This window comes from Bos indicus x Bos taurus, chromosome 5 (genome assembly GCF_003369695.1).
Source record: "Bos indicus x Bos taurus breed Angus x Brahman F1 hybrid chromosome 5, Bos_hybrid_MaternalHap_v2.0, whole genome shotgun sequence".
In the NCBI taxonomy this organism is placed as follows: Eukaryota; Metazoa; Chordata; class Mammalia; order Artiodactyla; family Bovidae; genus Bos; species Bos indicus x Bos taurus.
In genome coordinates, this window is record NC_040080.1 from 62,962,048 (window position 1) to 62,976,906 (window position 14,859).

Sequence of the window (14,859 nt, forward strand, 5' to 3'; positions counted from 1 at the left end):
TTAAGTGACATAGATTCTTCCAGAAACAAGGAAATAACAGCATCAAGTTCTGAGTCTTTATTTCAGGCAATGGTAGTCTCTGAGGGAAGACCAGAGAAAAGACAGGCCTTGCTCTCCACCTGGGTAAATCATGACTTCACATAAGAGCACTCAGACCTGCTGTCCACTGAGGAGGGGTTTGCTCTCACCAATGGGGCAAGAGCGGAAGACCCAGGGCAGACGTAGCCACTGGGTTCTACCGTGTGGCAGCTGGGGAAGGGGGACTGCTGAGCCTTGCTTCATAAGTCTTCGCCTGATATTGGGAGAAAAGCAGGGATACTGGTTAGTGGTGGTCAATGGCAACCTCTTTGTGCTTCTCTAAAAAAAAAAAAAGACTAAACCATAACCCAGGTTGACTTGGTCTTGATCCTGGCTCCCTCCTCTTCTCACCAACAGGGTTTATCCTCTCTTATGTTTATGGTAAGCTCTGACCATTTTCCTCTCACCCTACAGGCTTCCCTGCTTTGAGGACCTCAGCCCTCCAGGCCTAGGGATTTGCCTTTCTGGCAGGTGGAGAACTCAGTTCACTGAGTTCTTCTCCACTGTTGATATTATTCATAACAACAGTCATTGAGATCATCATTTATTCCACTTTTGTTTCAGAACCAGGTGTTTTACTCACATTGTCTAGAGCCCTGAAAACAGCCCCACAGGACAGGTATTATGTTTCCTACTTTTCAGTGGCTCAGAAGGGTTAATGGACTTCCCCAGGGTCCCACCAGCAAGACTGCAGCCTAGACCTGTTGAACTTCCAAGTCTGGGCTCTTTCTTGGACTCTACACTTTCCCAAAGGGGTTGGTGGTTTCTTCTTCCCATGAGGAAGAGTGGTGGTGGTAATAAGGGGTAAAGGAGTGGGAGCAGGATGGCGGGGATCTCACCTGTATATCAGAGATGCAAGCAACAAAGCTGTTAGCACCAGCAAGATGCCCACGAACAGAGGAGCCTGCCTGAGGCCTGCTTCTTGCCCTATGGGTGGAATCCCAGATACGGCTGCATTCAGTGTCTGCTTCCTCTAGTAGGTAACCTCTACCATCTCCCCGTGTCTTCATCCTACCTCTTGTCCAACTACCTACCAGGCATGACAAGCTGGGTGCTGACCATCGCCAGGCTATTGGCATCAGCCAAAGACACATTGAGGCAGTAGGTCCCTGAGCCACCCTTCAGTACCTGGTGCAAAACCAGCTGGCAGGCTGGGCTGGGGGGCACAGGCTGACACAGCCGCTGGGCAGGCAGCTGACACCCTGGCGATGAGATGTCCATGCAGGCTTCCTTGGGTAGCCTGGGAGAGATGTCAGCTTACGTCAGGGAATCTGGGAAGGGACACTAGACACCAGAGAACAGGACAGCAGTCACCCCAGGAGTTCTCAGGGCAACCGTGGGACACTCACCCGCCTTGGCAAGACACAGTCAGCTCAAATGCATCTCCTTCACTGGATGACACAGCCTGTAGGATCTCAGCACTCTCAATACCCTCTGCAAAGTTGCAAGATTTTTTTAAGTCTGAGACTCCTCTACTTATCCTCCCCCAAGGCCCATGGCCAGGAAGGTCCTCGGGCTGCCTCCCTAATCCCATTCTGCCTTCATATGAAACCCCTGGGATCTGGGTATTCTCCTTGTCCAGGTGAGTAATTCCTTCCAAGGTGTGCTTCCACTGGGCAACCCTAAGCAGCACACGCCTCCCTCCACCAGCTTACGGACAATGTAGGCAAGACTCACGGACAATGTCCAGGGTGAGGGAAAAGGAGCCATAGCGATACAGAACACAATCCAGGGGGGCTTGGCGCTTCTCCAGGACTAAGGTGGCAGTGTCATCCGGCAGGGGACTCAGGGAGCCTGGAGGAGAGGATTAAAGAGGCAAAGTCAAAAAGCAAATGACTAACCTGAAAACAGGCCCAACAAGCATTTTTCCAGGTAGAGTCAGAGCTACTGGATCCAGGCTTAGAATCAGACAAGAGCTGGAAACTCTCATTTTTTAAGATAAAGAAAGGCCCAAGAGAAATGACTGCCCCAGAGTCACAGGGTTAGAGTCAGAATTTTAGACATCCCAAATGTTTATCACACCCTACACTGTGCCAGGTCCTGGGTCAGACATTTGACATGTGTTAAGTCATAGTGTCACTATCTCACTTCTCCCTTTTTAGTATTCCTACCACAATTCCAGGTAAACCTACTTTGGGATGGGAATCCAGGGGTGGGAAGTGGTGTCAGAAAGATTTCTGTGTTTACACTTAATCAGAAAATGAGGTATAAGTATTATCTAATGATCACATGGGACTTTCTAGGTGGCTCGGGTAAAGAATCCACCTGCCAATTCGGGTTTAATCCCTGGGCAGGGAAAATCCCCTGGAGAAGGAAATGGCCACCCACTCCAGTATTCTTGCCTGGAGAATTCTATGGACAGAGGAGCCTGGTGGGCCATAGTCCATGAGGTCACAGAGTCAGACATGACTGAGCACCACCACCAAATGATCACACACTGCTTCCTGAACTTCTCTTCAGGAAGAGAGAATAAGCTCTCTACCCCTGGCCTAGGAGAAGACCCTGGTTTCCTGAACTCTGGATCTATTCTGTGCCATTAAGAGGGACTTAGGGGGTTTTAAAACCAGTGAAGATTCTGAGGGGACTCCACTGCTAAGCTAAGGATTGAGTAACATCTGGGTCCTGAGCAATTCTTTCAGGTCTTCAGAGCTGTGACAAATGCCCCACCTCTATGAACTCATTCATGGTGGCCCCCTTACCTGCAGTACCTTCTGTAGGCATGAATGAGCTAGTATTTGAACCCGCAGGCTCAGGAGTGGACACCTCTCCAGCTGTGGTCTCCACCAGCTCTGGAGTTGTTCCCTGTGTAACTGTGGTTCCAGAGGGCTCTGTAGTTGACACTTCAGGTGTCCTACCTGTAGCTTTTGCAGTTGGCATCTCCACTGGTGTGGTACTTAAGACTTTGGAGGTTGCCACCTGCTCAGGTGTGGTACCTACATCCTCTGTGGTTGGCACCCACCCAACTGTGGTGCCAGGGGCCTCTGCAGTTGGCACCTGGCCAGGTGTGGTGCCCATGACTTCTGTAGTAGGCACTTGGCCAGCTGTGGTTCCAGGAGCCTCTGCAGTTGTCACATGCCTATCTGTAGTGCCTGGAACTGGAGAGGAGCCACAGGAGGTGAGAGGAATGGCAGCCTGCAGCACCACCTGTGCAGTGACTGGGCCAGACTCTAGGTAAGTGTGAGTGACCGTGAGTGCCCGAGAGATCAGGGTCCCTGTACTGTCACCAAAGTCCCAGGTGTAGGAAAGGTCAGCCCCAGCCAAATAGCCACTGGGATCATGGAGCTGGAGGGCAAAGGTCAGAGGCTGCTTTCTCAGGAAGCGCTTGTTCCTTCCATCCAAGGCCTGCAGCTGAGACACACTCACAGAGAAGGGCACCTGGTCTGGGATTGGAGTCAGAGAAAGTGAGAACCATAAGTTCTTCTTTCTGTCAGCTTCTTCTTTCACAGCCATATTTTTCAACCAACCCAAGCTGCCTGGCCCTTCACGGGCTCCAAGCCCCACATCCCTCTGCCCACATCTTCCTGGTTCTGCCCCTGTAAGGTTACACACCATTTCCTCTTTCCCCTTTCCTGTCCAGCCCAGCCTCCCCACCTTCTCCTGCCCTGCAACTGGCCTTGTCCCCTCCTCAGTCCTTACCAGTAATGGTGAAGGCTGAACTGGAGTGAGCGAGGGGCACATAGCTCTGGGACCCCCGGCGGTGGTAGACAGTCACTTCCATGTTATATGTGCCCAGCATTGCCTTGTCTGTCCCGATGCTCAGTCCAGACACTGGGCCCCCCAGAACTTGCCAGTATTGGTCTGAGGTTTTTGGAAAGAAGAGTAGGGAAGGGGGTTACTGGTCAAAGGAGACTGGGGCAGGGTTAGAGATGGAACCAGAGAAGGAAGGTCAGGAGATGTATCAAGGATGGTTATTTCAGAGAGTTTAAGCTTGCATATGTTGGGCAGGAAAAAAGTCCTTATGAGAGGGTCCATGGGATGGGACTATAATTGGAGCAGGGCTCCCAGAAAGAAGTATAATAGAGTTGACTAGGTGCTGTGGAAGAGGAAGGAGTCATGGGGGAAGTGAAGATTAGGGAAACTCACAGAATTTAAGGATGAGACCAAAAGAAAGGGGATCAGGTAGGAAGAAGTGAATTTAAGTGTGAATGACAGGCCAGAGAAGGGAAACTCTTACCCCAGGTCTTCCAGACATAAACAAAGCATCTTTTCTGAGATAGAGGGCCAGAAGGGCAGGGCTCCCCATCGGGGAAGATGCAGGTATCATCAGGTTCTTGGGGATATACCAGCTGTCCTCCCCACACCTGGCTCCCTGAAAAGAAGACAGCAAGTCTCCCTCAATCCCTGGCATTCCTCACTGTACACCAAAACCTTTAACATGACTCCCAGAGAGGGGCTCCAGGAATACTGCCTAGCTACCAAAATACATTCTCCTTGGTATAACCTATTTGGAGTGGTAGAAGGGAGAATGGAAACTATAAAAGATTCATGTGTATATACTTAAGGGGTTTCCCAGGTGGCTCAGTGGTAAAGAATACACCTGCCAATGCAGGAAACACAGGAGACAAGGATTCAATCCCTGTGTTGAAAGATCCCCTGGAGGAAGAAATGGCAACCTGCTCCAGTATTCTTGGCTGGGCAATCCCATGGGCAGAGGAGCTTTCGCGGGCTACAGTCCATGGGGTTGCAAAGAGTCAGACACGACTGAGCCACTGAGCACACACATGTATATTCTTACACTGGAAACAAATTGGTAGGCCATGTATCAAAATGTCTAGGATGATGTGCTCTAGCTAGTGGGATAAAAGTAAAAATAACAGCATCAATTAATACTGTAGGCTAGGACCTGGGTTCGATCCCTGAGTTGGGAAGATCCCCTGGAGGAGTGCATGGTGACCCACTCCAGTATTCTTGCCTGCAGAATCCACATGGACAGAGGAGCCTGGTGGGCTACAGTCCATGGGGTTGCAAAGCGTCTAAACTAAGGTACTAAGCACAGCATAGGGCAGGCATTATGCTAAAATCTTTATATATTATCACATTTTAATCCTTACAAGAACCTTTTAAAGTGTTATCATCCCCATTCTATAGATAAGGGAATGGAAGAACAAAACAATTCAGTGACTTGTCCAGGGTCACATACTGGTAACCAGTTTAAATCCAAGTCTATCCAACTTCTATGTCCACTGGGTCTTCTGTGCCCCATTTGGGGAACTATAATTTTTTTTCTTTTTGGTTTATCTGTGTTTTCTAATTTTTCTGCAGTGAATATGTGTTACATATATAATTTGTAAAAAAAAAAAAAAAAGAGGAGGAGGATTCCTTGAGCTCATTGGGGATACCAGGGATTCTGGACCTTGGGAAGGAGGCGGAGAGGTACTCACCATTGATGATGGTGTTGTTGGCCCAGATGACCTGCCCATCTGGCAGCACCTTTTGGCTTTTAGGAAAGTGCAAGGCAATAGAGAAGGAAGCATTTGCCCCAATCAGTGTAGGCCCATCATTGCTGACCTTCAGGGATATGTGGCCACCTGAAAAGGGCAGCTGCATTAATTAGCTCCTTGGCTTCTCCTCCCTGTATGCCTTTTCCTTCCCTATCTTCCTAAGTACATTCAACCCCATTCCCCTCCCCACCCATTTCCACCATATCCTCCCTGGAAATTGCCAAGTTCCTACCTCTCCAGCAGTCAGGCCCCTGGCTTTCTGTCCACTCTGGATACAGCTGTCTGTTCCATGCTTTAATTCTGAGCTGCCTTGAGACACCAAGCCAGTCCCTGTCTCTGGGTCCTAAAAAGGAAGATATACTATGAGGGCCCTCAAATCATTACTCACTCCCTTCTCAGGGGACAACAGTGTCTGTGACACATCATTCATTCTCACATTCAAAGTGCATTAAAAAAATATATTTAACTGCACTAGGACTTAGTTGCAGCACGAGGGATCTTCGATTAGTTGTGGCATGTGAGGTCAGGTAGTTGTGGCTTGCAAACTCTTAGTTGTGACCTGTGGGATCTAGTTCCCTGACCTGAGATTGAACCCTGGTCCCCTGCATTGGGAGCACAGAGCCTTAGCCACTTGATGGACAACAAGGGAAGTTCCTTAAAGTGCATTTTAATCTACTGAATACCCACGACGTACCAGGCACTGGGCTAGGTGCAAAGAACTTAAGAAATGAAAAAGAAATGGTTCTGAAGGGGTTCAGGTTAAAGTATATGAAATAGACATATACATAAATTACTATAATCCAAGGCATTGCTTAATATGAGCCATAATAGACATGCACAATGTATAACAAAATGATAGATTTTAAACAGGTAAATTGCACTCTGGTCGACTGAAGAAGACAGTAAATAGTTGGCTGGGGCATAAAGCATTCTAGGCAGAAGGCCATGAGCAGACACTAGCAATGTGGCTGATGTACATCATGAGAGATGAGGCCAAGAAAATAGAGTGGGGGCTTGGAGTGCCAGGCAAAGGAGTTTGGACTTTATCCTGTAGGCAACGGCACCTCAGACGATTTTGTTTGTTGTACTGATATATGGCATATACCATAAAACTTACCCTTCAAAAGCTTTTTGAATATGATCAGATTTGTGTTTTAGAAGGATCACTTTGGCAAGCAGTGAGGAGGATGGACTAGAGGCAAGTAGAAATTGGGAGTGGGGACAAACAAAATGATTATAACTGACCAAGAAAGATGTCTGAAAAAAAGTGATGTGATGGCTCTGCATGTGTCTCCCCAAGGTCCAACAACTATCAGCATTTTGTCACATTTGCTTTATCTATCCTTTATTTTTGTTGTTCGTTTGTTTTTTGGCTGAAGCATTCAAAAGCAAATCCCAGACATCATGTTATTTTAAAACCCTACAAATTCAGTAGGTTTCTGTAAAAAAATATTTTTTTTTCTTAAATAAACACAATGTTAATTCACACTAAACAAAATTATCAAACTCAGTCCATGCAAAATTTCATGAACTATATAAAAATGTCTTCTTATGATTTTAAAAATCTGGATCCAAAAAGTAAGCACAACATATTAAGAGCCTTGGGTGGACACATATGAACAGGATATTTCCAGAATACAATAACGAACATAGTAAAAGAATAAGACTTGAAATGACACCATGAATGAGGGAAGTCAGATCAAGGAGAAGTTCCAAGAAGTCTGTGAGACCAGGGATCTAGAGAAAGGGGGCACTGGGGTACAATGTAGATATTTCTGCACATCACAGACTATCCTCACTCCATCTCTAACATGTACCAGAAACCTGGTTGATTCTCTTGGGGGAGGATCTAGAATTATCCCACTGAATACCTCACCACAAGAACAAGAGAATCATAAGATGCCCCATTCTTTCTCCACTCCCAATCCTCCCTCCTCAGAGCAGCACGGGACATTCCAGACCCTCTCACCATCCCCACCCCACCCGCCTTGCTCCTGTCACGAGGCCCCAATCCCCCAGAGCCCTTTCATGTGATGCTCAGCTGAGACCCTTCTGCCTGTCTCTTCCAGCCCCAGAACAAAAGCCTGGGCTGTGTTCACCCATGCCCATCCCAAAGAGGGGATGAGGTGCCTCATTACCCTTCTATCCAATACCACATCCTCTTTCTCCTTTCTCCTATCTCCTATCTTTCTCTATCTCCTAAATACCCTATCCCAAGTGCCTGAGACAAAGCCTAAATGAGTTTCCACTCATTTTACTACCTTGGCACCCATGTTCCAGCTCACTATTCAGAGCATCTCAAAATTAGGGCCACGGAGACATACTGTTCTCTCACCCATCCAGGTAGATGGGGTTGTTTTCAGGTTCAGTCCCAAGTGCCTGAACACACATGCACCCAAATCTTCATGTGGGGAGGGAGCTCAGTTGCCCATGTCCTCACTAAATCAAATGGGTGGGAGACACCTGAAGCACTACTGATATCTTCCATTTTAGGGAGAGAAAAACCAGAGCAGGTGTGCAACCCCAAATTCACACTTGTTCATGTCCAACATCCCACACTCACCTTCTGTGGTCCCTACAGCCAGAAGAACACCCATCAGAGCCACATGGAGAAGGTATTTTCTCAGCACCAGATCCATCCTGTTCTTCCTTCCAGCAACCAAAGACTCTGGGGCATTGGACAAACCCCTGTATAAGAAGGGGGTGCTTATTTGCATAGCCCTTCCTCCCCTCCCTCCAGGCAAATCCTGGGAGGAGCAGAAGGACCTGAGAAAGAACTGAGTAGGGATCCTGGTCCCTGGACATCCTGCTACTCATTGACAGTTTCTGACTTCACAAGGTCAGTCTCATCTTAAAGCACTCCATCTCCCCTCGGGGGGAAAAAATGACTGAAGGGCAGCTACAAAACATAACACGTACCAGACACACACAGTTCATCATTGGGGAGAGGATCAATCTATTGTGAGTCAAACCAGGAACCTCTCAAAATAACTGTAGAAGCAGTGACCCTGGATCCAAAAACAGACAGTATTGGGGTAGGCTGAGAGAAGCGGGACAACGACTCTTCGGAGCCCCAGGAAACCCTTACAATGAGATTTCCAGTTTCCTGCTTTCAGAGGAGGCTCCAGGGCGAGGTGGAATTTAATCTTAGATCAATACATATTTTCCTAGGGGTGGCGAATTAGAGATCAGGAAATCCCTATAGACTCAGGACACAGGGAGACAACTCGATCCCAAATCAGATACTTGGAAAAAGGTGTTCAGTCTCCCCTCCCAGATAAAAATTTATCCTTAATACTCCTCGGAACCAAAGTTGCTCTGGGTGGGGTCGTTTGCTGCGAGGGACGCAAGGATGGCCCCGCCCTCCATGACGTAGACCAATAGGAAGATCTGAGGGAGGAGCCAGGGAAACGCGGGAAGGAGAGGCGGGGCTTCTGGTGGCGGTAGGGAACTACAGAGGGGAGGCGGCAATATTGTTTCAAGTTGGACAAATTGACAAGAGCGGGAGATACACTGCGTTCCATCCCGACCTCGGGTCGCGGTGCTGGGCCCTGTTTCCCTCCTCGGCCCCCGAGAACTGGGTGCCGTTTTCTGCAGGGTTCCCAGGCCCCCGCTCCAGGGCCGGGCTGACCCGACTCGCTAGCGCTTCATGGAGAACTTCCAAAAAGTGGAAAAGATCGGAGAGGGAACGTACGGAGTTGTGTACAAAGCCAAAAACAAGTTGACGGGAGAAGTGGTGGCGCTTAAAAAAATCCGCCTGGACACGTGAGTGGCCTCTGTACCCGGGACTCCTAACTCGGGAGCTCCTTGAGTGCCCCCCACCCCCACCGCAACAGGCGGGTAGCCTTCCAGGGACCGGAAGGTAGCAGGGAGGGAAGTCTTTTGAAGTGGAGAGGTGGGTTGAAGGACGAGTAGAAGGTTTCCCGGTGGAGACTATAGGGTAGTGTCGAATCCATGGGAAATTTCCTCCCCCAAAGCGGTTAATGTCCCCAAATGTACAGTCAGAAAGAGTCAGGAAGAGGAAGGAGCCTTTTGAGATGGGATCCAGGACTCCCCGACGAGGAGATGGGTTTTGTGATAAGCGGTAAAGAGCACCCTTATAAATGACTAGACGAGCCCTCAGTACTCCAACCCCACCCGCATCTTAGAATTCTCTCTTTCAAAAGAATGGCAGTTGAACCTCACTGGCACCTCTAGAGAGGCTGGGTGCTGTTACTCCCCCCCGACATACATACACTTTTCCCCCTTTTAACTTCACCTTCACCAAGAGGCTTTGCTAACCTAACCCTGGGCAAAGAAGAAATGATGATCTTAAAGTGTCTAAAAAGCCACTCCTGTCCATCCATGAATTAACCCCTGAAGCACCCTTTCTCTCACTTTCGTAGGGGATGCTGGGATGGTGGGGGCTGGGGGTGGTGTGGGGGGAATGACTGTACTGCTGAGGGAAGAGGAATATTTGTAACCACATTCCCATCTCTGCTTTCCCAACTTCTCCAAGTGAGACAGAGGGTGTACCCAGTACTGCCATACGAGAGATCTCTCTGCTTAAGGAGCTTAATCACCCTAATATTGTCAAGTAAGTATGTATCTGGGAGGTGGGAGGTGCTCTGACAGTAAAGGAGGATGTCTTCTGTTTGTATTATCTGGGCCTTTCTCTCCCTCACGTGTATTCCTGGACCTCCCCCTTCCCTAGGCTGCTGGATGTCATTCACACAGAAAACAAACTCTACCTGGTTTTTGAGTTTCTGCACCAGGATCTCAAGAAATTCATGGATGCCTCTGCGCTCACTGGCATTCCTCTTCCGCTCATAAAGGTACTCCTTCTCATCAACTCCTCCCCAACATGGGCGTGTCTTAGGGGGACTGAAGGCAGACAGTCTGGACTGAGTGTTGATTTGTGATCTTGGCTTCCTTCCCAGCCTTCACCCCCCGACACACACACACATACACACCTTTTCTTGTGGCTCTTTCACTGCTCATTATGCTTTAACCCTAGGGCTGGGCAGGGGAATCAAAGACGTTGAAACTCTAGTGAGTCAACTTAGCAGCTCAGGTGGAAGGTTCTTGAGATGAAACTCAGATAAATGGGACTGGGGGGTACTTGGTAGACGCCTCCAGAAAGCCCTTCCACCTGTTTGGTGGGAGCAATAGCCAGTGAGTCTCTGTTGTCCGTTTTTCTGGGTTCCTTACTTCAGAAGCTACTTTCGATCAACCAGCAAACATCCAACACATATTTATTGAACACCTTCAATGTGCTGGTCTCACGATATGGAACATAAATGCAAAACTGAATGAGACCTGATTTTATCCTCAATGGATTGACAATCCAATTGGAGAAATAGCTTGAAAACATATAATTACAATTTAAATAGTAAAGGCTTTAGTAGAACTTTGGAGTTACAGAGGAGACCCTAATCTGCTCATGGTGGTGGAAAAACACAGTCTTTTCTCTCCCCTTGTCAGAGCTACTTGTTCCAGCTGCTCCAGGGCCTAGCTTTCTGCCACTCTCATCGAGTCCTGCACCGAGACCTTAAACCTCAGAACCTGCTTATCAACGCAGATGGGTCCATCAAGCTAGCAGACTTTGGACTAGCCAGAGCTTTTGGGGTCCCTGTTCGTACTTATACCCACGAGGTGAGTCCTCCTCTGCATGTCTTCTCTGAACTTCCTGGGAGGTGTTAACAAGGACATTCACAGAGTTTTTAGTAACGATCTGGCCAGCAGTTTCTCACTACATGGAAAGTATTTCTGACACCCCGGGAGGTCTTAGAGTATGCATAGAGTTCATATATTGATAGATACCGAGCCAGGAGACAGGTGGAAGGCATGAAATTTAAAATTATGACCATTTGCCTCAAGTTTTCCAAGAGGTTGCAAATTGGGGGTTCAGAATATATGTTCCCCAGAACCATGGATTAGGCTAACTCTGGGCTAAGAAGTTGTACCCAGTTATTTTACTTAGGGGCAATGAGAGGGAAGGGAAGGATGTAGGGATAGAAGCTGCTTGTTAAGAATTGAGTTAGCAGAATAGTGTTTAGGAACTGACATGTGGGTATCTTCATGTCCTGTACTCTTGTCCTTAGGTGGTGACTCTGTGGTACCGAGCACCGGAAATCCTTCTGGGCTGCAAATACTACTCCACAGCAGTGGACATATGGAGCCTCGGTTGCATCTTTGCTGAGATGGTATGGAGGCATGCCCATGGTCTACCCAGCCCACTCCTTCCCACACTCAAGAACAACAGAACTGTTTCTTGGCCCAGACCCATGGTCCTTCTCTTATCACAGGGTTTTTCCTCTAGAGTAGCACAAAGAGGGTGGTGGAGAAAGGAGAGGGCTGTCATCGCTGATGTCAACCACAATGTTAGGATAGCCTCAAACAGCTTAGCATCCAGTATACAAATCTTATCTCAAACTGAGCTAAATCATTTCTGCAACTGCGCTAGCTTTAGCCTACATATATTTGGGAAAATAAGTTCCATTTAGCATCTCCTTCATTTGCCTATAGACCTTATTTTAGGGCATCAGGAAGTGGTGAGGCCAGCTGTATTCACCTTATCCACACCTTTTATTTAAACTTCAGACATGTCCCCCCCTCAACCTCTGGCTTTTCAGATTGAAGGATCCCTGAGGCCCAGCCTTATAAGGGAGCTCTCATTCCCTTTAATACAACAGTGGAGTGAGCTGAGTTTTCGAATCAAATCAGCAGTATGTTTTATGGTCCCTTATCTGGGTTGTAACTGGGGGCATGGAGACCATTAGCCCATATATATAACATGCATTTATCCCCCAGTGCAATACTTTACAATTGCCCATATACGTCTCTCAATTCATCAAAAAATATTTGTTAAGCACCTAGTGTGTACCCAGCACCATGCTAGGTGCTGTGGGGAACACAGAAGAAATGGAAGACACAGTCTCTGCCCGCTGTGCTCCTATCTAGAAGTGGCTGCATCACAAGGAGGGGGGATGACCGCAGTGTCTACCCCATACCCCGTGAGTGGCTTGACATCCCTTTGCTACATGTCAGTGGCACCCCAGACATTCACCCCCTCCCAGCCCCACCCAGCCTTGGGGATCTGCAAAGCCATGGTTGGGGGAAGGAAGGAGGGAGCGAGGAGGCAGATGAAGGGACTTCATTGTCTCAGGCTCTGTGTGACTGACCCCATGAAAGACCCTGGGGAGGGAGTCAGGGGGCCCTACTGACCTTCCACTGCCTGTGGGAACCTCCATTATCCTTTGGGCAGTTCTGATTGACGTCAATGTCAGTCTTGGCCTTTCCTCTTTCCCCATTTTCAGGTGACCCGCCGGGCCCTATTCCCCGGAGATTCTGAGATCGACCAACTCTTCCGGATCTTTCGGACCCTGGGAACCCCAGATGAGGTGGTTTGGCCAGGAGTTACTTCTATGCCTGATTATAAGCCAAGTTTCCCCAAGTGGGCCAGGCAGGATTTTAGCAAAGTGGTGCCTCCCCTGGATGAAGATGGACGGAGCTTGTTATCGGTGAGACTAGGGAGTGGGCATCCATTTCCTCTTGTTCCCTCCCCCTGGGCAGAGTTTTTCTAGCATGAAGGAAGAATGAGGCCCTGGACTCCTGGTCTCAGCATTTCCCTTGTCTCTGCTTCCCTCTTGTTAGATATAGGGAGGAGGAAATGGGAACTCGGGGTGAAAGAATTCTGTTTCCCAGTTTCTCAATACCTGCTGCCCATTTAGTCCATTACCACATTACTGAAGTCAGCATGCATCTCTCCCTCCAGCAAATGCTGCACTACGACCCTAACAAGCGGATTTCAGCCAAGGCAGCTCTGGCTCACCCTTTCTTCCAAGATGTGACCAAGCCAGTACCTCACCTTCGACTCTGATCGCCTTCTCAAGCCCCTACCCCCAGTATCACCCTCTTCTCCAGTGTGAGTGTGATCTGGCTCAGCCCGGGCGCTTAGCTCACTGATCTTGTCTGGTTGCCTTAGCACTCAGCTGCCCCTCTTAGCCAATCCACTCTGGAGTGATGGGGTGGAGGGAAGAAATAGGCGGAATTGAAAGGACGCTTCAGTATTAGATGCACTTAAGTCAGCCTCCACTACCCTCTCTCCCTCCTCTTAGTCGTTGCTTAAGAGGGCTGGTATTTTTTTAAAAAGACAAAAAAAAAAAAGACTTTCTCTTCCGTCCACATAAGTTTGCCATCCCAGTCTCTGAAAGCCCCACTATTAATTATTTTCTGTATCTGGGATGATAAAGACCCCAAGCCTCCAGAGCCACTGTGTAAGGCCAACTTATAGCAGTGGGGGCTAAGTTGGAACTTTAAAAACCACACAAAACAAAAACATTATGGAGGGGCCTGTTTCAAAGAATTAGGTTTAAAAAAATAGATCCAACCGGTTTATACCCTAGTTTTAGTGTTTCATCTCACCTAACTCTGGGAGACTCAAGACTCCCAGCCTCTGTGGTCCCAGTGGGGCTGCAGTAGAAATGATGGCTCCTAGGCTTCTTGCCTGTCCCTCCTATGGGCAAGATGTGTCTAGGAGGCTCTGGGACAGGGACTGTGCTTCACCTTGGCCTTATTAGGCAAGTGAAAGATGTTTGAATTTTTCTCTTAAGATTCTTAAGGTGCTAGGTCCCATTTTCCTCTGAAGGCCACCCCGTAAAAGTTAAGGTTGAGACATCATTTTGAGAATTCTGACACTTAGGGCTGTGACTGAGCGGGGACATTGGGGGAAAAATATTTCTTTAAAAGAAGGATGAACAATTATATTTATATTTCAGTTTATAGTAGTTTTTTAAGTGGGAATGGGTGGGGATTTGTTGCCATGTGCACCTTGGGGTCTGTAATGCAAATATGTTTTTGTTTTTTTTTTAAAGCTCTTTTTCTTTTTATGATTTTGTCTCTCTTCTCCCACCTTTTGTCCTTGAGTGTTCTTGCTGTTAATATTATTTGTAATTTAGTTTGTAACTGATTAAAAAAAGTTCCTAGTTTTACAGTTCATCTCTTTCCCCTTTTGTGTATTTATTGAAAGAATGGTGTGAGAGAGAATATGGATGTGTGTATGTGATAATAGATTTCAGACCCCTCTTAATATGTCTGAGCACGGCTACCCACCTCACTCCATTTCGACCTCTGTGAAGCAATGTGATAGTGTGCGGGTGGGCGAAGCGGGAATTATTGCCCCCATTTTACGGCTGGGGAAAGTGAAGCTTATGTATTTCCTGCTTCATTTCCCCCTAAACCTGCGCATCTTACCACCCTACCCCCCACCTATATATCACACATACATACATACAAGGCTCCAGTTCGAGATTTGCAGTGTTTGTTAGGGCTCAGGAGCAGCACTATGTTGGAAGTGAGC

At 47.9% G+C, this 14,859-nt stretch overlaps 2 protein-coding genes across 5 annotated transcripts; one reads left to right on the forward strand and one right to left on the reverse strand.

Moving 5' to 3' along the window:
- Positions 1-34: 34 nt before the first annotated feature.
- PMEL (premelanosome protein) lies at positions 35-8,833 on the reverse strand. Of its 3 annotated transcripts, none has more exons than XM_027542170.1 (12): positions 8,439-8,833; positions 8,083-8,187; positions 5,752-5,862; positions 5,460-5,606; positions 4,253-4,387; positions 3,715-3,876; positions 2,778-3,458; positions 1,756-1,872; positions 1,428-1,512; positions 1,113-1,318; positions 918-1,005; positions 35-292 (listed from the first exon to the last, which is right to left on the reverse strand). In XM_027542170.1, exons 2-12 carry the CDS (start codon positions 8,156-8,158, stop codon positions 151-153), a joined length of 1,950 nt encoding a protein of 649 aa, XP_027397971.1. In that variant the 5' UTR covers positions 8,159-8,187; positions 8,439-8,833; the 3' UTR covers positions 35-150. The 3 variants fall into 3 exon arrangements, with proteins under 3 accessions (XP_027397971.1, XP_027397972.1, XP_027397970.1); XM_027542171.1 differs by having other exon boundaries at positions 2,787-3,458; positions 8,083-8,207; XM_027542169.1 differs by having other exon boundaries at positions 8,083-8,207.
- A 99-nt stretch (positions 8,834-8,932) lies between these two features.
- Positions 8,933-14,498, forward strand: CDK2 (cyclin dependent kinase 2). Of its 2 annotated transcripts, XM_027542172.1 has the most exons (8): positions 8,949-9,284; positions 10,018-10,095; positions 10,213-10,333; positions 10,983-11,153; positions 11,603-11,704; positions 12,371-12,514; positions 12,818-13,021; positions 13,276-14,498. In XM_027542172.1, exons 1-8 carry the CDS (start codon positions 9,169-9,171, stop codon positions 13,378-13,380), a joined length of 1,041 nt encoding a protein of 346 aa, XP_027397973.1. In that variant the 5' UTR covers positions 8,949-9,168; the 3' UTR covers positions 13,381-14,498. The 2 variants fall into 2 exon arrangements, with proteins under 2 accessions (XP_027397974.1, XP_027397973.1); XM_027542173.1 differs by lacking the exon at positions 12,371-12,514 and having other exon boundaries at positions 8,933-9,284.
- The last annotated feature ends 361 nt before the right edge of the window (positions 14,499-14,859 follow it).